The sequence below is a fragment of the Lagopus leucura genome, unplaced genomic scaffold (genome assembly GCF_019238085.1).
Source record: "Lagopus leucura isolate 7727_CA_CO unplaced genomic scaffold, USGS_WTPT01 Super-Scaffold_100004, whole genome shotgun sequence".
Lineage (NCBI taxonomy): Eukaryota > Metazoa > Chordata > Aves > Galliformes > Phasianidae > Lagopus > Lagopus leucura.
The window spans coordinates 13,427,873-13,451,636 of NW_024962264.1; the positions used below are offsets into that span (position 1 = coordinate 13,427,873).

At 39.5% G+C, this 23,764-nt stretch overlaps 1 protein-coding gene and 2 long non-coding RNA genes across 8 annotated transcripts in view; 2 read left to right on the forward strand and 1 right to left on the reverse strand.

Moving 5' to 3' along the window:
* The window catches only part of LOC122180249, a 193,915-nt gene extending 191,374 nt beyond the window's left edge, over positions 1-2,541 (forward strand). For both annotated transcript variants that reach the window (XR_006178968.1, XR_006178969.1), the window contains exon 7: positions 1,703-2,541. This is a non-coding gene — a long non-coding RNA (uncharacterized LOC122180249). The remainder of the gene's footprint in view (positions 1-1,702) is intronic.
* FBXW7 (F-box and WD repeat domain containing 7) overlaps positions 864-23,764 on the reverse strand; it is a 161,769-nt gene continuing 138,868 nt past the window's right edge. For all 3 annotated transcript variants that reach the window (XM_042871786.1, XM_042871785.1, XM_042871787.1), the window contains 8 exons: positions 20,647-20,781; positions 16,079-16,202; positions 14,096-14,232; positions 12,351-12,464; positions 9,197-9,378; positions 7,921-8,146; positions 3,878-4,088; positions 864-2,903 (listed from right to left, as the gene is read on the reverse strand). In XM_042871786.1, coding sequence (XP_042727720.1) covers positions 2,635-2,903; positions 3,878-4,088; positions 7,921-8,146; positions 9,197-9,378; positions 12,351-12,464; positions 14,096-14,232; positions 16,079-16,202; positions 20,647-20,781 — 1,398 coding nt within the window. In that variant the 3' untranslated portion in view covers positions 864-2,634. The remainder of the gene's footprint in view (positions 2,904-3,877; positions 4,089-7,920; positions 8,147-9,196; positions 9,379-12,350; positions 12,465-14,095; positions 14,233-16,078; positions 16,203-20,646; positions 20,782-23,764) is intronic.
* On the forward strand, positions 2,586-16,575 carry LOC122180248. Of its 3 annotated transcripts, none has more exons than XR_006178967.1 (7): positions 2,586-2,773; positions 2,876-3,041; positions 3,130-3,185; positions 3,919-4,099; positions 5,285-5,440; positions 7,153-7,212; positions 16,105-16,575. It is a non-coding gene; the product is annotated as an uncharacterized LOC122180248 (long non-coding RNA). The 3 variants fall into 3 exon arrangements; XR_006178965.1 differs by having other exon boundaries at positions 2,876-2,971; positions 3,103-3,185; XR_006178966.1 differs by lacking the exon at positions 16,105-16,575 and adding an exon at positions 7,957-8,547 and having other exon boundaries at positions 2,876-2,971; positions 3,103-3,185.

The window sequence follows — 23,764 nt, forward strand, 5'->3', positions numbered from 1 at the left end:
TACATAAATACTTGGATGATCATAGTTTTGTTGTGTCAGGGCTTGCTGCAGGGCTTGTTTTTTTCTTGAACACCAACTCCCTGAACAGATATTTACAATCTGTGGCTGCTCAGTGATGCTGTATGGCTTTTTAATCTCTAGAGGCCAGATGGAAGTGCGCTCCTTCATCGTTATTTGTTTTGCATAATGTGGGAATTGCAGCTACATTTGAGTAAGCAGATAGACATTTCATGATTTGATGTATATTTTTCTCTTCCATGCATATACTTCCTTTTTTTTTTTTTTAATGGCAGTTTTCTGTAGGGAAAGAAAAATCGTATGTCCCAAACAGGAAGGATTTTGGTCCGGGAGTTTTAAAGAGAAAGGGACGCTCAGCTGTTAGGTTTCTAAGAGCTGATGACTTAGCACAGCTTCTGAAAGGACTGCCACCGGGCTGATCTTGAATGCTGTGGGGTTTGTGTCACTGTCCTTGTTTCAAGCTCTACTGCAATCCTCGCTTTGACTTTAGTTGCATTTGTGGATGTGTTTTCCGCTGTTAAGACTGCAATCAATTGATTGAAATCCATAAACAATAACCAGGTTTCAATTTAAGCTGCAGTAACAGGATGCTATTGAGATAGCTCTTATGTACGTGAGAAGCTTTTTATACCTCCCTCCCCCCGAAGTCCAGTCCTGGCCAGCCCCTGGCAATGGGAAGGCCCTGGCTTTACCACCAGCTTCTTGGAGGCCAATCCCACACTGCACCAGCAGCAGGGATGCTCACACTGACGTCTGTGGCCAGCTGTGGTGCTTGGCTGAGCTTTAGGGGTCACAGGCGATGTGGCATTAAAGTAACTGTGAGAAAGAGAAAAAGCAAGACAGACTAACATGAAAAAACACATTTTATTGCACTTAAGTTATAAGAAAATAAAATTTCTAAGTGAATCAAACCATAGACACAGTCCCTTTAAACGTTGTTTTCCTCCATCTTGTCAGGTTGTTACATAACTAAAATTAACCAACTGGAATCTGATTGTTTTAAATCAGACTATAAATAAAACAAAACAAAACAAAACAAAAGGAGGAGAAAAGATCGCCTAGGATACAGTGTTAAACCACTTTCACAGTTCAGCTTGAGTTGTGGCTCTTGGAGAATGAGGCAAACTGTTTGACTCTTTCATTTCTCATTTTGTTTGCATGTGACATCTTTACAAAAACCTAAGTTTTTGCTCTGTCAGTTCCTCCCAGCAATAACTGTAACAGTTGTTTTTTTTTTCTCAAATACTGTAAAACACTAAGACTGACCAGCAACTTTACTTTCATTTTTGTATTTTATAATCTTTTTTAAAAATTTTGTCAGCTTTTTAAAATTTTTTTAATGTTCATTCCATTCACCACAGCCCTCACAAAGAAAAAATTTCCCCACAGAACAGGCTGCAATAGCTTTGTTCTAAGGAATGTGTTTTAATTTTTGCCCAGAAAAAAAGAAAATAAGCTTTGCACACACACTCAATTCTTTATTTGCAGGCAAACTTCACTCTTTAATTGTCTGAAACTCTTCCACTCTCAGCCTCTTAGAGGCACAGTTGGCTCAAGTTTCAGTGGCAAAAAGTCTTTTTCTGTAACCAAACTAGAGCAAATTTGGAATTCAGTCTGGGACTAAAACGTCACAGCAGAAAAAAAAATAACAAAAAATAATTTGCTTTTTCTTTCTTTCATTTAGCAGCATAAATAAGTTTGGCCACTGGGAATACAGTACAGGGGTGGGAAAACAATCCCGTAATTGAAGACCTACTTCTAGCACCAGCGTTGCGAATTAAATCCATCAGAGGACTCTCAGAACCCAGGACAACTTGCCACCTCAGAGCAACTTATGCATTGAAGAGTGTAGATGGAAGCAACGGTAAGTAGATTAAACAGAGGCTAATACTGTGATTGACGTTGGCAATGGTTGGCAAAAAAAGGAAGAAAAGAAAAAAAAAGAAAAAGCTCTGATAAAACTGCACAAAACAATTCACAGTACTATTTTAGCTTTTCCACACCAGGAATGGACTCTCTTTGTTTTGCAGTTGGTTTCATTGCAGATGCTCTCTGGTTTTTGAAGTCAGCCGGCGACCGCTCACGGAGGCTGGGAGGGACCCTGCTCAGAGCGGGGCCGGGAGAGCGCCTTGCTGACGGCCAGGGGTACCAGCAGGCGTGCTTGTGCAGCTTCCTTAAGGATCTCTGTACTAAAATAACCTGGTAACAAGAACTGTAACTTTTTTTTTTTTTTTTTAACCTCCAAATTGCTCATAGAAGCAGCTGGAGGAAAGCAAAGAAATAATTGCACCTGGTTTCATTTCAGAAGTTGTGTTCTTGCAAAGCTGCCCCGGTCGAAGGTGTTGCCATTTTATGTGACGAGACAGCAAATGCCTCTCTTGTCAGTTAGAGTTTGTTATCGTTGTCTTCTCCTTCGTAGTCTGTAGGTCTTTAGGATCTGTTGCCCCAAGCCAACATCCTGCACCACCAAGGACAAGGGATTTTTTTTCCTTTTTCTTTTTTTTTTTTCTTTTTTTCTTTTCTTTTTTTTTTTTTTCCTTTTTCTTTTTTTTTTTTCCAAGGGGAGGGAAAGGAGAACATCGTCTACACGTTTGGATAAATTCATCTTTCTGCCCTTCACTTCATATCCACGTCAAAGTCCAACACCAGCAGCTTTGTTTCCTCAGTCCCGTTCCGGCTCCCAACGGCGCACACCAGCTTTGTGTTGGAAGCTCTGATCCGCCACACGACGCCTCCGCTTCCCCCGCTCTCCAATGTAACTAGATTTCGGATAAATTCACCCGTTTTCAAGTCCCAAAGTTTTACAGTCCCATCATCTGAGCTGGTAATTACAAAGTTCTTGTTGAATTGTAAACAGGTCACAGCGCTCTGATGTTTGTTGGGACCTAGAAGAGCAAACCAGAACATTTTTGTTTCTAATGGGAAAGCAGTGACAGACAGCGCTGCACGTAATGTAAATACCCATCCACTTGAGTGCAGCTGTTTCTCTTAGATGTGTTATCCCTGTTTTTATGCTCTAAAAGGTACAGAACCTTGCCTTCTGTTTTCAAAAAGCGAAATTTCCCCAATACTTCTTTGTTACAGTGATCTTGTTTTGTTCCATACGCACAGCAGGCAAAGTGCAAACTTGGAAATTCACAAACATGAACTTAGCTGTGCAGAATGAGGTGAGCACGATGCATGTTTTTCTCCAAGTCCCTTTGAAGTGTTATTATGGGATTACTCTACTGGTAAGTACTGAGGGACATATAGAGACGGATAAACTGTTAAAACAGCAGCCTGCTTTTCCAGCGAAGTTTAATTTTCTGCTGCAGCCAGCATTGCTGGATATGATATATGACTTTTTCTGGAGAGGGAACAAAATAATATGCTGGTGTGTGTGATGCGTCAGTGGCAACTGTAAAAATGGAAACCAAAATCTTTTTTCTTACTGAAAAAGTGAAAACGTCTTCCACTCCTTTCTTTTGATTTATTGCAATAGACAGTTTGCTTTGCCTCCCAATCCAATTAATCAGTAGGCTCTGAAACATCCAAGTGACCCCTAAATAATACGTCGACTGACTGTTTTGAGATGTCATTTCCTACATATTTCTGTGGCTTATTAAGCTAATACACTGACTGCAAATTTCTCTCGGTTCAGGCCATCTGCCTTTCATAATAGGCAAGTGATTTGAATAGATTAGATGAAATTCCTCTAATTCAGAGGAAGATCATACAGCTGTCACCAGAAAAATGATACTTAAGTTGTAAATGGTCCGTGTTTGTTTCTTTGTGTGAAATGGTTAGAAGGTTTTATATAGGGTCTGCAGCACAGATTACTGCAGGCAGCTTGATATATATTATGTTAGTTTAAGCTCACCTTGCAATGTCTGTAAACATTGTCCTGTTTTAATGTCCCAGATTTTGACTGTAGAATCAGCATTTCCAGACACGAGTATATTGTCCTTAAGTTCCATTCCACTCGTCAAAGACTGGTGGCCTGTGAGTGTGTGAATGCAGTTTCCTGTCTCCACATCCCAAACTCGGATGGAGGTGTCAAGAGATCCGCTCACCACATGGATACCATCAAACTGCAAGAAAGGTAAATCTATTATAAACAATTACAATGGAATCTTACAATGCTCTCTATGGGGGTAGGGGCTGTTAAGCATTTAGTTCACCAGATGCAACATTAGATATATGTGATATATTTGGAAATTGCATTGCAGTCTACATAGATGTGGCTGCGCTTGATACTGGAGCTGGTGATTTGTGGCAGTGTCATTTCCTGTCATGAACACAGCCCATGGGGTACTCAGCTGGAGGAGAAAGACATCGAACCATTAGTCTTACAAATAAAATACAACTCTTAAAAAGAATAGAGTCCTGACTGCTGCAGCATACAGCAGTAAGAGGCTGTTGTTGTCCTAATAAATAAGTTAACAGCCAAACGTGCTTTTCCACAAGCCAGCGGGACTTTAAGCTGGAGAAAGGAAATAACAGCTACATAAAAACAATACAGGAAAACAGAAGAAAAGGAATTGAAAAATGCTGGGTCTAACCTTTTGTAATAGTCGTGTGCAGTAAGGAACTTCCTACTCACTGCTGGGAAAAGTACATATGCTAACACATGTTCAAATTCTGAATTTTCTGGGCATGTACTGATATATAAAGTAAAAATATGTAGAAGATGAACACATAGAGAAATGAGTTAAGAAATCAGATACTTTTGACAGAGAGATGGAACACGTAGAGAATATAGACGTGAAAAGTAACCTGAGTGAGAGTGACGATGACGTGAGTCAGGGTTCTCACAAAAGGAAGGAAAAAGAGCAGTAGAATAAAAAGTGGGCTTCAAGGAGGAATAGTTTAATAAATTGAGTCTTCCTTCCCATGAGGTTTTTATGTATCTCTGAGGGAAAGAAAAGTTCAGGAGAGTTGGCCCCTTCTTAAAGACACAAACTGTCCTTGTGTGAAGGAAAGATAGGAAGTGCAGTAAATTACCAAGACCCACTTGGTTGAAGTACAGGCAATTGTACAAAAGCAGAAATGAGATCAATAGATGCACACAAAGGAGTACACCGGGACAAAATCAGAAGGGCAGAGCACAAAACAAGATAAAACTAGCAAAAGCTGTTAAAGATGGTAAAACGCTATTCTGTTTAATAAAAAAAAAGGCAAAAAAATTTTAAAAAGCTCATTTAAGCTGATTGAGAAGAAAAAGAAGCACCAGATGAGGCTATTTAAAGATATTTAACCTTTCTTTTTTTTTTGCTTCGGTCCTCAGCCATGAGTGTAGGCTAACACCAGTGACAACTGACTACAAGCTTCCACGAGAATGGAGAAAAAACACACATACAGCAAAGTTGTTTTAAGGCCATCATAGAGACAGCTGATGCTATTTTGAGAAGCCATGGAAGACAGACAAGACTTCAGGTGGCAGGTACAATTTCTCTTTTTGTTCAAGGGTGGGAGATTGGAGAATTATGGATCAGTCAGCGTAACTTCAATTTACAGAAGGAACTAATAAATAATACTTGGTGCCAGGATACTATCAGTTCACAGAGTAGACATATCAGTAAGAGCTCTGGGGGTCTGGCATTTAGTATTTTCATTAGGATTTGTGCGACATTCAAAATGACAGAACCCGACCCAAAGGGATGCATGTAAAAGTCAGGAGAGAATTATGAGGATCTGAGCTCGGCCAAGAATACATGAGGGTAAAACTGCAGCCTGGGATAGCCAGAGCAAACTAACACTGTTTGTCCATGGGGGCTTACTGGTATCTTGTAACAGAGAAGAGAGAACCCAGCTATCTGACTGCTTCTCTTTGTAAAACCCCTTGCATCTCAGAGCAGCTTAGATCTCTACCTGTAGTCATGGTCGAGTGGCACTTTGGTTCAGAAGATTTAGGGAACGATTGGCGCGTGCAGACTGCTGGCTGCAATACATTGCATGTCCAGTGAAAATTTACTAAAAAACACACATGCTGGTATCCAAAATATGCTAAACAATACACATAAAATAACTCTTCCAGTACAGCAAGCATTGCTGAGACTGACTAGAATTCTGCACCCTGTTTTCTGCACTGTACTTTCAAGAAAGCACGTGAACTAATTCGAGTTTGGATAAAGGGATCAGGAATATTGAGCAGCCAGCATACTTGTTGGGTGAAACACTATAGAATGGACTTAAACAAAGACTGATGCAAAAAAAATAGACACTTTTCTCCCTCTCCTCTCATTTAACTGTATTCTGCATGCATTGAGTATTCAGAAAGAGAGCTTTAAGGCTGAGCATCAAGACAAACTACTTCAATATTGCTGCAGTTAAACAGACAGTGATTCATATCAGAGGTTGTACTGTGTTTTGTGAGGCAACCTGATTAGTAGTCTTAAATTGTTGCATAAAGACCTAACAATTGTTTGGGGGGGTCACAAATGGGGAAATACTAAAATACCAGAGAATCCACTATGGGGCAGGGGTGGGGAAGACAGGCATGCTGTTCAGCCTCATTATTCTATTTATGGGCTGTTTCAGCAGGAGCTCACCTTTCAATTTCAACAAATTGGAATGTTCTAAAACTCTAAGTACCTGTAGCCTTCTGCCCCCTCCAACTTCCACTTACAAGCTATAAATACTACCAGTGCATGCAACATAACCCAATTATTTGACCCTTAATTACTCCATTAATAGAGTAAGACATATAACTTCACCAACTGGAACAAGAGCCACCAGTGAAGATAAGGTAGAACAACAGCACCATTCCCAAACTGCACCAGAAGAGACAAAACCAGAATACGAAGTAGGTAGTGCAGTATTTTTAACCTGTTTGCTGCTTGTCTCAAATACTCAGCAGTGCATGAATGTAAGAGAAGGGATGGTGATTTGAAAAATATCTAGTAAAATTGATCAAAAAAGACAAACATCTAGTAAAATTGATCTATTATGGTGGAAAACAGTTTTTGATGAAAGCATTTAAGAAAAATGTCTGCAGCACAGAGCTTCATTTTCTGTGCCACAAACCAAACTGGTTACATGCCGAATGCAGTTTCCCAGTTGTGAACTGTATTTGTTGTTAATTTCTTTTTTCAGTTCTGCTAGATTGCAATGAGAACAGGCACAAGCATGAAATTAATTTCTTTCTCCTTTCAGTGCCTGGAATTGATGCTTTCACTCCACGAATGAACAAGATGATCTTTTGGAATAGTAAAGGTAAGAAGAGTCTACATGAGGTCTGTGTATGACTTTGCCAGCATAATTCTGGTGAAGTCAGGCGAGAGGTAACTGGCCATGCCATACACTGGTACCAAGAATCTGCATCTACAATAACGTGTCTCTGCTGCCAAAGCCTCAGAACTGTAGACACAGCCTTTGCTCAGAACTAGTAAAATAGACACTTAAGTCAGGGCATTACATTTTAGGTTCATCCTTACTATGAATTACAGTTTGGAACTAGAGGATGTGACTACAAAATCAGGATAAACAGATTTGCTTAATTCAGAACATTAATCCAATGGGGTTTCTGGCACATTTTCAAATACTGTATTATCTAACGTATTTAAATAGTAACATTAGAACTTCTTTTGGGGAAGCCAAAAGCATACTTCCAAAATGCATACAACATTTAAAAAACACCTAACAAACAACCCCGAGCCCTGCAAAAGTACATAATTTGTCAGGACAGAGATTTGGGCATTATTGCACTATGGGCTTTAACAGTACTCTTCTAAAAAAAAACAACAACAAAACACAGCCTCTAAATTAAGCCAACATAAAACAAAGATGAAAAAATGGAGAAGGGGAATATCACAGATGCCCCAGTATTCTTTGGCCTATGTAACTCTGCAGCAGGTTTTCACAAATTAATAAAAGAGGTGAAATGCACTGTGTTCATATAAGCAGCAGATGAAAATCGCTTACCTGTAATGAATAGACTCTGTTGGTATGCCCTTGCAGTGTGTGCAGACAGGTCTCAGTCTCTGGATCCCACACTTTGACCATAAAGTCATATGCACCACTTACAACCCTTCTGCCATCATACTGAACGCATCGAACTGCAGCTACGTGGCCCATCAGAACATGTAAACACTGGCCCGTCTCTATGTCCCAAACTCTCAGTGTAGCATCTCGAGAACCACTGACCACTCTGGAGGAACAAGAAAACCCCTCCTATATTTAGCTTTGGAAATAAAAGCATTAAAACAATATAAATCAGTTTGAAGTTTTCATCTGGGATGACCAGACAGCATTTGTCCACTAGGCACCGAAGATCTGGTTTGGTATGACATTTTATTAGGGATGCAAATGACTCAAGTGCGTTTCTTCCTCGCCGTTCTCGTCTCTCCAGGATCTATTTGATATAATTAGCAATCTCTATTTAAAAAGCACTCGAGTCCCGAACAGCAAAATGATGCCATGAGAAACTACGTGGACTACTGTATCCACCCATAAAGCTTATGAATATGCCGAGTTCAAATTAGCACTTTGAGCATCCTGCTTAAATGACTGAATTAACTAATTATAACAATTAAAGAAGATCTTTAGAAGTTATACTTTTAGCAAAGGAACGATTATTCTGCTTGTTTTTTTCCTCAGTTTATACTTTTTAAAGCCTTTTTAGGCAAGCACAGAAGTGAGAAGGAATTAATATTAGTGGCACAGATAAAGAAAAACCTCCGCATTCTTCAAAAAATAAATGTAACCAACGGGCACTTGGACAACAGCACCATACCACAGCCAAGTAAAGTAGCTCTGCCAATGTTCCTTGAATCAAGAATTTCTACTGCAGAAATGATGATACAGTAAGTTAAAATTGTAGTAAAGTACCACACCAACAATGCATAAGTCACTCTGCAAAATGAGCAAGTCTGTAACATTTACAAAAAGCCAAGAATAAATTATTCAGTGTGGTAGACTGGATCAGGCTGTAACAAAGAATGATTTTTGGGATAAGGTAAAAGACGGCTTTATAAAGTTCCTGACTCTTTTAGTTTTCTGTTCTTTAGTTAATACTTGTGTGCTTTTGCTTCTATTAATAATCTCCTCCCTTAGTCAACTGATGTACTTCAGTTTGGATGCTCCGCCTGTTCCGTATTTCACTCAGCGTCTGATCAGACACCCGAATTTAACAAGTGTTTGTGTGAACAGAGTGCAGATCAGAAGCCAGATGTGGCTGTAGCTTTGGACAGAGGCTTACCTCTTCTCGTGGAGATGCATGCAGCGCACCGTGGAGGTGTGTCCATACAAAGTATGTATGCATTCGCCAGTCTCAGCGTTCCAGACTTTCAAAGTCCGGTCTGTAGATCCACTGATGATGATGTTGTCCCTCATCTGTGATGACCAGACTCCACCTGTATGTCCAACTAATGTTCTCAAGCACTGAAAAGAAACGTGCGGCTCAGTTACCGTTTTGACAGACTTTAACACAAGTTTTAGAAATAGTAATCAAGGAGGTAACAGTAGCGTGTCATAGCAAGAGCCAGAAGGCTCCTGGGGATTGCTCTGCTCTTGTACTGAAAATTTACATCTGCTAGACAATGCCCATTAAGTTCCTCTCTCCTCTGCAGGTACTTGGACTGTAAGGAACTTCCCCTATAATCTTGCTTTTGCTAGACTGTCTTTGCCAAGTTCTAGAAGATGCATTTTGTAGCCTTGAGTCTTCATCTTGGCAGTTTTTCTGAGTCACTGCAGGTTTCCAATATGTTTCTGAAGCATAAACGTTAGGACTGGAGAGAGCATTCACTTAGTAGTTTTACCACCAATCTATAAACTATTCTCTTACTTAATGTTTCTGCTTATTTATCCAAGAAACAGCACATTCTGTAAGCTACAGCTACAGCATCAACACTGCGAAATCATGTTTCCAACCATCTACAGACATCACTGTTGCCCAGGAGAGAATCCCACATTACACACACGTGGCTGGCCTTCTTTGGTACTAGCTGTGTGACATGATTTTTCACCATGTAGGAAGAGTGATTGCTCACGCTTTCTTCTATAAAATCTCACCCACTCTGGAACATTGTTTTGTCTCCATCTCTGTCTGTATTCCTTACAAGTCACGACTGTATATGCATTTTCATCAAGCAGCAGTAAGTGCTAATTAGTACAGACAAGAACAGATCCTTGCAAGACCCCTCTAGAAAGATACTCCATACAGATTCTGCATTTACATTAATAACCTGATCTCGCTAATTACCCACTTTCTAACCCATTTAAATATGTGCCATGTTGATTTTTGCACTGCTCTGTTTTCTTTAGTTGTGTCATGGGATACTGTCTTGCAGTGCAGACAGCCATCTATTTCAGCACTATTATTTTTATCAGGCCAACCTCTACCTGCATCAGCAAAGAGGTCAAGACAGTCGGCTGATCTCTTTTTCTGTAATCTAATGCTAACTGGAATTAACATCCGTGGCCCTTCTCCATTAATGACTCCTTTTTACGTAATCTAATATTTTTTTTATCTGAGATAAGGTATCCTAAAAACCCAGTCTTCCAGTTTACTCAGTTTAAATATTGATACATTTTAGCTTCCTTCTGTTGGGAAAAAAACACACCTATTTTACCCCACAGGTAACTTTAGAAACCAATCACAGAATACAGACGATGCAGCTATCTGAACCAGCTGTAATAACATACGCCCCAGCTTTGGTGGTTGTTTTTAATGCCCTTTCAAATTTCTGCTGAAATATTCTATCATTGCTGCATGCTGGATTTCCATCGTATGAATTTTCTTCAAACATAAGTACTTATTCTGCATCAGCAATCAACAGTACACTAATTTCTACTGTAATATCCTTTCTAACAAACATCCTTACATTTCTGCTGTACTTACATTTCCAGTTCTTCTACCAGTTTTCTGCAATTTCTGCTTCCTAATTCATGCCTAGCAGTTCCATCTTTTTAATTTCATAACTGCTTTTCACTTTTACAGCTCTCCAACTTTTTCAAGTAAGTTTCCACTGATTTGTTCATATTTCAAGAAATCATCCTTGTAAGGCAGTAAGAACACAGAATCCTTACTCTGGGCTTTACATCTGTCAAGGGGATTGTTTAGCCATGTTCATTTGCGCAGATCAACCCCTAGGGTTCTTTTCATTTTATTAATTCTTCACTACCAGTAAGCATAAGGGCCAATACAGCCCTCTTTCACATACAGTATTTACCTCTAAGGTTTAGGGTAAACAGTCGCATTAGAATCCGAAATTATTTTCACACAAATTACTGAACATCAATTGGTAAGTTGTGCTATCACAATCAATTTCATACATTTAAAAGAACATTTTGCTTCTGAGAGGCCTGTATACAGAAAGGAAGTATTTTTTATCTCAGTTTAGCCTGCCTCTTCAGGTATAATATGAAAAATTTACCATGGGTTCCTTCATTAGACAGTTTGCTGCAGGAAAGCTAGGAGAGGTAGGAGGAGGCTGCCTATTGCTTTGGATTTTATTCTTTCCCACTGTAGTATTTATAACCTTGTCAAGGCATTATTAGGCATGCAGAGGCAAATCCTTTACACGTTCAACTTGAACATTATCAAGTTAATCTCAAAAACTGTCCTGTGTTCAAATAATTATATTGTTACAACAATACCAAGTCTATATGATACTAGTCTAGATGGAAAACATACTACTGCTCTGTGGCCTTTCCTATAGCTATATGGAACTGTTTGCTGAGTAGCTGTGATGTTCTGACATGAGTGAAATGCTCAGCACTGTCTTTTTGATTGCACATATTGTTTTGCTTCTCTAAGCCAAAATTAAATTATTGAAGCTTATTAAATTCCTGCCTGAGCTGGATCTAATTTAATAGGAAATATTTAAACCTAAAGCAAGTTACACTTTTTTTTTTTTTCCTGTGGCTCAGCAGTGTAGCAGCTTAGAATGAAAAACAAACTGCATTGGAAAACAGAGCCAGTAAAATCAACACACCATTTCAATAACTTAAAAGCAACAGAAAGAACGATAGAAGACAAGTCAGATCTAGAGGAGTAAAACGAGGCTAAATTAAGCTTTAAGGAGGATAAAGCAACATATCTGTCCAAATTCTTTAGAATCCATGTCACAAATGACTCCACGAGAATAGAAGAATTGCCAAGAGAACAAGGATATATGCCAACAGTAGCATGAGCAGCATTGTAATTTCACATCAAGGTGACTTTTTTGAACCAGTCTCTGTGCAGGAGAAGATGACCCAAATGTCTACCGTTCGCTTTCCCGACTCTTTCATCAGGCAGCCTCAGACACCGCTGTGGGTGTGGCCGGGCACAACAGTGATATTTTCAACCCGTATCCCAGCGCTAACTGGCAGCCCTTGTCCTAAGAAATCCACGCACGCCATCCGCTTACCTTGCCGGTAACTGCTGACCACACTTTCAGTGTATTGTCATCAGAGCCGCTCACTATCCGGTTCCCGCAGAACTGCAGGCATGTGATCACGTGATCGTCATGGCCTTTGAGCACCTGGCAGCAAAGAACACAAAAACGTGAGCTCACAGCCAAACTCAGGAGATCAGAAATGAGCAGGAGAAGCACAGTGCCATTCTGATTCACAAATTAAAAAATGCTAGAGTTGCTTCAAAAATAATTCGGCCTCTTAATCCTGTGTGTCAAGTCTCATTTACTGCCAGCTGGGACCAAAGAAGGTATTTTCCTTATTCCGTGGAATAATGCTGCACTGCTTGTCAAGTGTACTGTGGGATTCTAAACCTCCTACAAGTACCAGGATAAACGAGTAATGAAAGTTGGAAAAATTAGTTGCTGGACATTGCTCAATTCTTCTGCAGTTACTCCCTCTCTTTATTTTTTAATTCTTTTCTTTTCCCCCCTTGAACTTCCTCCTTTAAGATATGTTTTGAGCTTTACCGATCTTGAACAAAAATGATAGCATTATATTATTTCCTGCATAATTGTATTTCTATGGTCAAGATCAAACATGCCCATTTTTTTCCTTTCTAACCAAACACTGTCTTTATTAAATGTGAAGCTGCACTGAAGTAAAAAACTATAAACCATAAACTAAACTAAGTACAAAAAAAAAGCAATCATTTAAAGGCTGGAAATGTGGACTGGAATAGTATCCTGCAGAAGCAGAATCTTCAATCTGTGACTTGAGAAAAACTGCAATTCAGTATATTTTACTAAAATGTGGCACAGTTATCAGAATACAGAGAATGAGAAGGAACAAGGGATGGCCTTATTTAGGATATTTGAGCATTTCGCAAGATGTTCACTGAAATGAAATGGGCATTTGGCTAATGCCCGAGGCTGTAATTTTAATAATAATTCCAAGATAACTTGATGTGGCATATCGAGGCAAGAAACAGAGCCATGCTGCAGACATACATGAGTCATGGCCAAATAAACAGCAGGACCTATCCATAGGTTTATCACAAGAATCTTTTTGTTCTTACTGTTTTGTTGTACAGAAATCAAGACAAGGAAATTGGCTAAAAGGATATGGATATGGTTGTTTTTTCATGGTTCTGACTGCTAGCTCAATACTAGGTTTGATTAGACAGCTGTTAATTTATTTTAAAATGGGCTGTAGCTATTGCTTCGTATCTTTCTATTGGAAAAGCCATAATGAGAATATGAAATCAATATCATTAAATATTTCAATGTTCAAAAAAAATCTTAACATGGAATAAAATTACCGTCTCCTGTTGCTCCATTTATAAGAATAGCTATAAATAAAGCATGAAATGATCACAGAATAGTTGTGGGATATTTTTGTGTTGGTAAGTGGCCCACAAGTGCGTGTGTTTGATTTTAAATATAAGTATTTCCAATCAAGTCTGTGGGATTATCTCCCTCGCTAAGACTGGCACATGCACAGCCATTCACCAGATTCTACAGAATTTTTTAAAACAGCAGCAAAAGAGTTTTGCTGCATAAACCCTTACATTTTGATTTGCTAACACAGCGCTCAGAAATTGATGTAAAAACATGGTAAGCTAACATACAAATGACTGCCTTTCTGTAACGATGCGCTGCTTTTTGTGCACGGCTAGTTCAACTTGTCTGAAGGAAAAAAATAACCCGAGTGGATCCTGCTTAGTTCATGGCACCGTGCGCACAGCCCAGCAACTCACCTTAGGCGATTTAAGTTCTCCTCGCCGCCAGTTGGTATCAATTCTGTGTTGTCGAATGTACGCGCTCTTCCACGGACTGTGTATAAAGCCTGGTTTAATTACTTTCCTCCTTTTGATATGTAATGGTTCGTCAATCCCTAAAATGGATTTAAAGGAAAGAAAAAAAAGAAAAAAAAAACGGGGGCGGTGGCAGGAGGGAGTGATGAGTCCACCCCCAATAAAACAGCTTTTCTCCGTCCTCAACCTTACAGTGATCTCCGAAATTAAATGCAGCATCAACGTAACAACCTCCTGACAGAGAATTCTGCTCATCTTCTCCATGCCAGTATTTGCTTTTTGTGTCAGTGACCCCACCCTGCTCCTCAGCTCTCTGTACTACCATCTTTCTTGCCTTCCAAGCATAATCATTACTGTAATCATGTGGTTGAAAATGCTCATTTTCATCACTCCCTGCCAGCAATCTACTTGCTTGGTCTCGGATCCCTTATTCTGAGGAAATGTAGCAGAATATTGCCTTTTCACCTGACTATCATCTACAACCATTCATACTCCCATTCTGAAGCCCTTCAAAAAATCCTCCTCTCTGGTTGTGCATCTTCATTACCTTTAAGTACCCCGTGACTCTTGACCTCTTCATTTGTTATTTTCAAAAAGCTGTCCTCGCCTGGCTTCGGTTTAGGTAGACTTGCACCCTGTCTGAATTGACATTTAAGAGGTAGTGCTTCATTTCATATTTCTTATTGCATTTTGTATCTTTTTCTTTTTCTTTTGGCCAATTCTCTTTCCCACCTATCCATCTTTTCTACATAATTCTTTCTCCACTGCATCTCTCTACTAGCCTGACCTATGACTGTTGCCAGTACATGGATTTCACTGTTCTGCTTTTAGCCCCCTTTCCTGTGTTTCCATCTGAAAATTTTGAATTAAGTGAGCTTTCATGTTACCGTGCATCTCACCAGGTCTGAATAGTCTACAATCCCCTTTAAACAGTGCTCTTATGCCTGGCCAGATTATTTTTCACTTCTCAGCTCACAAACGTAGACTTAACACCCCTCACTGTTTTCCTTTTTCCTCATTCTATCCTCTCAATGCATTTTTCACTGAAATTTCTGAGAATCTTTAGATAAGATTTATGAGGTTAGACAGCTGAATTCCATTGCAGAAGAACAACTCATTATTTAAGGGCCTTTAAAAATAGCCAACTACATTCACACTGTCATCATTTTTAAAGCCTCTGCGCAGACCTCTCCCCACATTCTTGTCTCGATGCTGAGGCAGACTGGACAGTACCAGCGTTTGCCTGTGTCCAATAAGGGCACTGCTCTCAGAGGTGCATGCACATGCTTGGTCTCCCAGACTGCTTAGCCATGTATTTCTGCTTAACAAGTTTACATTTTTCTTATTTTCATACAGGTGCTTATTTCCCTGGGAGTCTTTTATTGCCCATTCGTAGTACTGCTGAACCACTCTATCTTCCTGACTGGGCAGGAGGCAGCGAATCAACAGGACTTAAGGAATGCATCCCCTTCTCTGAGCAATCCATTTCCACCTTCTCCTACACTATGAAATTTCTGTTAGCTTTCCCACAACTAACATGAAATCACAGTCTTCTACACAACCACTGCAGCTTTTCCTCCTGCAACGCAATGCTCATCTCAGCTCTTATTTGCTTTGGTTGTATTTTGAATAAAAACTATCCTTAACCAGGAAAAATCAGTGTATTTTAAAACCCATCTCTGTGTTATACCTTATGCACATTATGTTCAAGCTTAAGTAGTCTAGTTTCATTTCCAGTACTCCACAGATTACTTCTGCTTCCTACTTTTAACAAAGATATGCACCACGTAGCTCAAAGCATCTCTAGCAGTAAATTTAAAGTCACTCAAATTCCCTTCATAAAACTTTAAGCTCATTATATAAATGAGCTGCACTTTTTGACAGCAACACTTTGACCATTACATTCATCTTTTTGCTCAGCCTTACCTTCCTCTTTGCATTTCTCTCTCCAGAGAAGATTATCTTCAGCCAGAATCCTCCAATAACGGCACGTCTGAGCTGCCTGCAGAAGGTCCCTGGGTTCCAGGAATGACAGCACGTACAGCGCCAGCTGTAAGAAAAGGAAGGGAGATTTCTAAATTGCTTTTGAAAGGAAAAGTGAAGTAACTCCAAGCATTATCACACATCAGAGGCTGAAATACAGAAAATTGAAACAATGAATTATTAAATGATCTCGGAAACTTAGCAGAGCTACAGCTTGTTCCAGTGGGCACTTGAGAAGTACAGCAATCGTCTTAAATAACTAAATCCACACAGATCACATCAAAAATGTATATTATTTGCAAGAGACTAGATGTCAGCTGAAATCACTGGCTATTATGCTTTTTTAAATGCCATCCGTATTGCTTTGAACCACTGCCAGATATACTGAAATAACTGTGCCTGTGATATTTTATCTAATAAAAGTTGTTCTGAGAGTTTAACCAGAAAATACCACCACACTCACTGTGTGAACAAATTAAGGATGCCGAGATGGAAAAACATCACGCCGTAAGCTCAAACAGAGAAAATGTAAATGCTACTTGGCCTCAAGTTCAAAAGTACTCTGCAGCTGCAGAAAATCCAGTAATCACATTGCTCAAGTTCTAATTAGGATGCGAGCATACACCTAAGTGCTGCTACAGGGAGTTTGATGCACTTGGATGCAAAAGGACTAAAATATGTAACTGATATTACACACTGCATTTGTTACCAGGAAAAAAAAAACCACCAACAAACAAGGGAAATCCCAGTATGTTGCATAAGGTGAACTGAAGCTGAACTTCACTTTTCTGTGTGACAATGTTAAATGTTACTGGTAGAGCTCAGATCTCAGCTGAGTTGAGCGAAGCCACATAATGACCACAATAAGTCCCCCAAAATTCCAGAAATACCTTCAGATGGCCTGGAGCTTTAAACAGAGGCATCTAAAACACAAACCAAAATATGGTGATGGATATCCTCAAGGGTATCCTGGATGAATGACTACAGCTTTTCTACTGAACAGCATCAATGCATTTCTCCAGTCATGGAAAATGAAAACAGAAGAGGCAGGGAAGTGGCTTCCATGACTAAAGTCTCCATGGAAAGAACAACATTGATAAAAAGTGACGCACAGAACTACTTACATTTAGAAATACTGGGGTCTTTGTCAATACTAGGATGCAAAAGTTGTCAGGAAAATCAGATCATCCACATTTACTGCTGCTTGACATCTCTTTTTGTGCTTAGCATTTTTGTATTTAATTTTTAACTGGAGTTATGTTGCATATAAATAGAATCTGCCTTTCAAAGAAGCACAGACTGAAATTCACTAAGGAAGTTGTAACTGTAGGCTGTTGACCTCAGCAGATTTTTAACCTTATTATGTGAGAAACATTTACTTGTATTAATCTAGCCCAGCCAGTAACTGCGCAGGAAATAAAAATTCAGCATGTCAGGCCTCTTGGCATTCTGATTGCGATTACACACCTTGTGGCCAAGTCATCACCTGCAGCTCACATTGAGCATGTAGGACTCCACATTTGCTGGATACGCGCCTTAACTTGCACACTAGATCCCACAAGCATCCCAGGCTATAAAGCTGAGGAACGATTGTTCTGTCCCTGCTCGTTTGTGGAGTCAGAATTTAATGTTTGCTGTAAGGCTCCCTGACACAAAAACAACAACTGTACTTGTGTCCTTTTCGACTTTGTCTTAATTCCTGATATGGAACATTATTTACGACACGTTTCCTAAGACACATCAGATAGACGGCCTTGCACGCAGCTAGGCTCAAAACATGAAACAGATCCTTTCCTTTTTTGTTAGATGCTCCTTAACTGACAGAAGATTTTGTTTAAATATCACTTGTCCTATCTACATGGGTACGGACATTTGCTAAGATAGTGTTAATTAAAATCTGTGAGCCAACTGATTTTAAAACAGCTTACATATGGGTGACATTTATTTTAGACTATATTTGGCTAAATAGTCATCAAGGGTCAACACAGCTCACAGTTGACTTTAGGATTAGCAGCGTAAAAAAGATGGAGGCCCTTTGTCTCAGTTTGTGGAGTTAGCTGTGAGACAGCTTCAGGTAGCAGAGAGCTGACCTTGACTCAGCCATACTGAGGCCTGCTCCCTTCTGCAGCACTAACAGCACCCAACCACACGCCGAATCTCGCTTTCTCTCCTAATGTACCATGGCACCAATACTGCTTCTTTGGCTGATTTTAGCAGCATTCCTTATCTGCTGATTTTGAGACTTGACTTTCACAAACAAATAATTTCAATAATTATTTCTAATTCCTCTGTAAGAAACAAATATTCATTTCAGATTAATTGTTTGACTGCAGGTTTCCTCAGGAGGAAGGCAAACATTTGGTTATTCAGATATTAAGTTACTGTCTTTCTATTGCTGAAAACATTTTTGAAGGAGAGGCCTCCTGCCCAAATCAGCTTCATATTCTGATTAGGTAATAAAATCACTGCAGTACATACAATCCTGGAGCTACCTATAGATGTTAACACAGAGTGACAGCTCAAGAGAGCACGCTTTCACAGGATGCTGGCACTGGTAGGGAAGCCTGCTTACAGAATTACTGACTCTACCAAATTATTCTTCTCCCCAGACTTACTCATCACCCCCCGCTGAAGCCAGTAGCAGAGGACAGAGTCATTGAACAGATCTGACTTAAACAATCTTCAAAAATGGAGAGGAGACGGAGTTGGCTTCATGGAGAATTTTTGGTTAATTTTGGTGACAGCAACTAGGGGTTAGAAGGCAAAAATTGTTTAAGCCAGCTTCCAGGGCCAAGTCAGCCTTTCTGGTAAGCACTTTACAATTTTACAGTTTCAAGAAACAAGAATGACCACTAAAAATAAATTAAACACAAGTATCTTACAGTGGAGTCAAGTAACAAATAAGAGATAAGGAACATAGATATTTAGCTGTTTATTTTACAGCTAAATAGCATATCCTTTCTGTGAAGAAATTGCTAAAACTGAAATAACAGCAATATCATTAATTACAGTGTAACTACATCAACTACTTCAGTCAGTCTGGGCACTAAGTCTTGCAAAGAAAGACAATTAATCTGTGACCTACTGTGATCAATTAGTGCATTTCCAGATGCAACAGGTGCAGAAGTAACAAAATGCCCTCTGTTGTCTCAAAATCTAACCTCTTGATTCCTTCCTCAGCCTCTGCTCTAAGGCCGCTTTGGGCAGACTCTTTACAAACACTGCACCACCACAGAGGTCCTGTTAAACTTTTTCCCCAGTGTCCTCTACATACGTGAACAAGGCTACCACAGAGTGCTTTCCACATGCTTATGTCACGTGTTCTAAGTTAACATTCATCTCGTAAGGTGCTTCCAACGCTTACAAATGCTAACCATAAAACCCGAGAGAAGGCTGTGACATTTCCTACTCCATGAAGATGTGATGGAAAGAAGGGTCACGCACATCTAAGTTATTCAAAAATAGAACATGATCAGAAAGAACGTCAAGAACAGGAGATACAGAACTATCTTCACAGTAAATAAGAGCACACTAACCACAGTAACCAAACACCAGCTCCAGAATATCTATGAAGAACTTGTTTTCATGAAGAACTTGTTTTCAAATCTGTCAGTAAACAAAGACATACGAACATCAACCCTCATGCAAATTTTCATGTGGCAAACACAGCGCACAGCAGATATGGCAAAAGAAGATGCACTTCCTCCTCTCTCCAGACAGGAAAACAACTTCCCATTCACTAAAATCAATTAATATCAGAAGTATAATTTCCAAAAGTACTAAAATGCATTTAACAGCTGTATTACACTGGCTTGGTACTCTTTCATCTCAAACCCCACGTTCTAGTTGTGAGAATACCAAGCATTACTCTTCTACAGACAACATTTACTTACTTATACAAGCTGAAAATCACACACACTCAAATCTAAGTCTTAGCTTCTCTTTAACCTGATACAACATGATCTGATTTGCAGAAAAGGATTTACTGCAACATATCCAGTTAATTAGGGCTTGGCTTTATCCTTAGCAAGAAGGGCTTTCTGAGCTTACTTCTGGTGGGGTTTATTGATGCAGACTTCAGGACTTAGTTTGTTTAGAATAAATTAAAAAAAATAATATTCACCAAAAAAGCACACTACTTAAAGCATTAAACGGTAACGCTTGTACTTCCAGAATACCGCGCAGAAAGGTCATGCAGCTGGAGGGAATTTTTCTGTGTGCACTCTCTGAAAGAACTAGTTCTCAGTGTAAAAATAAAGTCAGCCCAATTAAGATACAGAGATACCTGAAAGCTCCTGGGATTTTAAGAAGTCATCCATATTTCCAGGTATCAGAATTGCGACCAAAACACAAAGGTGTGTTACTGTAAACTAATGGTTACTATGTTACAGCAGTAGGTCAACTCAGGGACCTCTTTAACATCAGTTTATGCCATTATGGTGGAAAAAAATGAATGCCACAATGAGCAAGGAAGTATTTAAAAGGTGGTGACTTGAACCCGTATTTCTCACCTCTTTTGGGAGCAAGGAAATGAAGTCTCTTTGAAACTGGGGTTCTATCACTTGCATCATGTGTTTCACTTGTGTTGGTTCACAACTGTCAATGAGTTCATCTAAAGCAAGTAATTTCTCTGGTCCACTCCAGCTCTGCAAGAAAAAACAAAACCAAAAGCTCAGTCTGTATTAGTAAACATCTTTGCTTTGCCGAAAATGCAAGTTAGGTTTCCTTGTCGACCTATGTACAAGCATATTAAAAGGTAGCAAGAGAAACACTCATGTAAATTACACAAAAATGAGAATTTAATCAACACAAAATATTCGAAATTACTACACTGATTCTTAAGCTAAGAAAGAATTTGTTATACACACACATACAGATTAGCAATTAAACACAATAATATTTAATAATAATAATTAAAACAATTAAGCTTCTTTTGAAGTTGATGAAATTTATGCACATATTACTGACAACAAAGGGGGTGAAACAAAATTTGCTTTTTTTCTCCATTGTACATTCAAGTGAGGTAACTTTTAACCTTGATGTATCATCTGATAGACCAAAGACTTGAAGCTGAATGAGAAGAAAGGAAAGGAACTTTCTCCAGAAATATACTGCCTGCTTGTTACTATGGTATGTCCCTGTGTGACAATGCTGTATTTCAGAATCCTGGCTATAAAGCAACACATATTTGTAGATATCAATTTACACTTGAATAAACAGGGAATTTTGGCTGGTAATTTTCTTACTTCACATTTTGACTAATGGGCACCATAAAATCTGAAGATTTTAATAAGGCGCTCATCTGAGAGCATAGCAGATTAATAGCATCATTTGTAGAAAAAAAAATAGTAACTGAATATACTGCATGTCTGAAAAGCATGCCTCAAACTCATCTATGCTCATCATAGAGTTTAGATTTGTTATGCAAAAATAATTTAAGGAAAAAAAATCATTTCTACAGGGAAAAAAAAAAACCAACAGCCACTGCTAACTGATTTAGCAACAGAATTAGAGCATGAACAAAGCCTCAGAGAGGAGAAAAAATGAGACATCAGTTTTTGAGAGCAAATTCACATTCTTCAATGTCTTCTAGAGTGACATTTACAAGTAAATTGATGCATGGAAATTATATTGCAGTTATGGTAAGAGGCTAGCTGAAATTTAAAAAAAATAAAGGGCAAGATACCTCAGAATTAAGATTTCTGCTCAAATCTGCCATGTATCTAAGGGCTCTTATTGCTCACACAAATTCCTGTTCTCTTGAACTAACAATTAACTCTGGTATCTGCAATACAACACTTGTGCAAAGTTTCTTTCAATAGCAACATCTGCTCCACAGAAGAGTTCTCCATACATCGTGCACTGAAGAGCTGTTTATCTCACCAACTTTTCAACTGTTTGTTGCAGCAACCCCAAGTTTAGCAGCCTTTAGGTTCAAACAGTTGAAATCCTTCATCTTAGCTGCCGACTGTATTTGAATTTAGGAGAATTAGAAGCAAAAAGGAAAAACAATACCCGTGCTACTTTCTCACACTGTAAGTTTCCAAGGTCAGCCTACTCTTAATTTATAAGCAGCTATAATAAATTAAGACAAATCAACCTGAATACCGTTGCACGTCGCTGTGGCAAGCATGGATGACAGTTGTGAAGACATTAATAATTTCTCTGTGCACTATCTGTAATTCTCCTAAGTTTCTATTTTTAAAATGCAATGCAGAGCTGAACAGAAAAGAGAACAGAGAAAATACAAGAAGGGGAAAGAGACGCTAATGAATACAAGCAGCATCCACTTTCATCTGTCCAGTCATCGTTATAGGGTGGCTGCAGGCAGCTACCTAAGGCTGTTCTTGAGCTGTCAGATGCTCAAGTTGTTTTCTCTGGGACACTGTCCCCTTAGTCTGTCACATAACCAAAGAGACCCCCAGCTACTGTCAGTAAGGGGTCTCTAAGGGAAGTTTGGCATGGAAGGATTTGATGGAGTAAGTGTGCCAGATGAACGCAGATGCTTCTGATAACGAAGGCAGGACTAAGAAATTGGCCCTTCTGGATCCCAAAGCTTGATCTGTTTGCACAGAACAGCACAAAACTGCATTGAGCAGAGAACAGGGAAAAAAAAAAAAGTTTGTAGCTTTGATGAGGAAAGATGGAATAAAACAAGCAAACAAACAAACAAACAAACAAACAAAAAAAAAAAACCAACACAAATAAATGGGCACCAAACATTCTGCAAAATTTCAAATGTTTTAGATGACTGAAGAGATCCAAGATACCTGTGTAGCATGCAGACACCTTGGACTTCTACCAGGTGATCCCCTTTCAGATTGAAGATCTTTCTAAAGAATATATATTATCTTTAAAATGCATTTGTTTAATTCCTTCATGTACCGCTGGGGCAGGGACAGCTGATCCCAGGGAGCTGAGAACTTGAGGTTCCCAAATAAGGAGTCCCATCTTTTCCTCAGGTCCCCAGGAGGCCCTGTTCCTTCAGCCCCTGCCTTCTGACTGCTCATGCCATCCCTCATTCAGCACGCAGATACTGCAGCCACAGCACGGCCTACCTAAAAAATGGCCCTTCAGTTCCCCTGCGCTCTTGTGTGTAATCCTCTTTCCTGTCTTTATCAGGCATGCAAAACAACTTGATGTCAACATAAAGATCTCTGCTGCTCCTACAACTTCCACCTCCTCCCGCCCGTCTGACTCGCGACTCATCCTTTCACCATCTCCTCCTGTTTCTGTGCCTCTGCTGTGAGCTATGCTCTTCTGTCACATAGCCCCAACCTATTAAACTCCAGTTTGCACCATTACGGTTTGCAGCAATTAGCTCTTTCTTCTACTACAGGTAACTTAAGGACACCTATTTTAAACATGTTACGCTGCAGTACAATCTCAGAGTGCTATTCTTTGTGACTACGCTCTGCTAACGGAGGTGTGCTGTTTCATGCAGACTTGCAGAAAGGGTTGTTTGGCATCCTGCTGCCACTCAGCTCGGGCTAGTTACTGAGCTCCTGCCAGCTCAAAGGTGATCCCAGCCTTGGTACACAGAGCACGTGAGCAAAATCCCCTGCAGGAAAGGCCATACCAGCGAGTGGCCTGTCACAACAGGGGTTCTGGGAGCAAGGGGTGACTGAA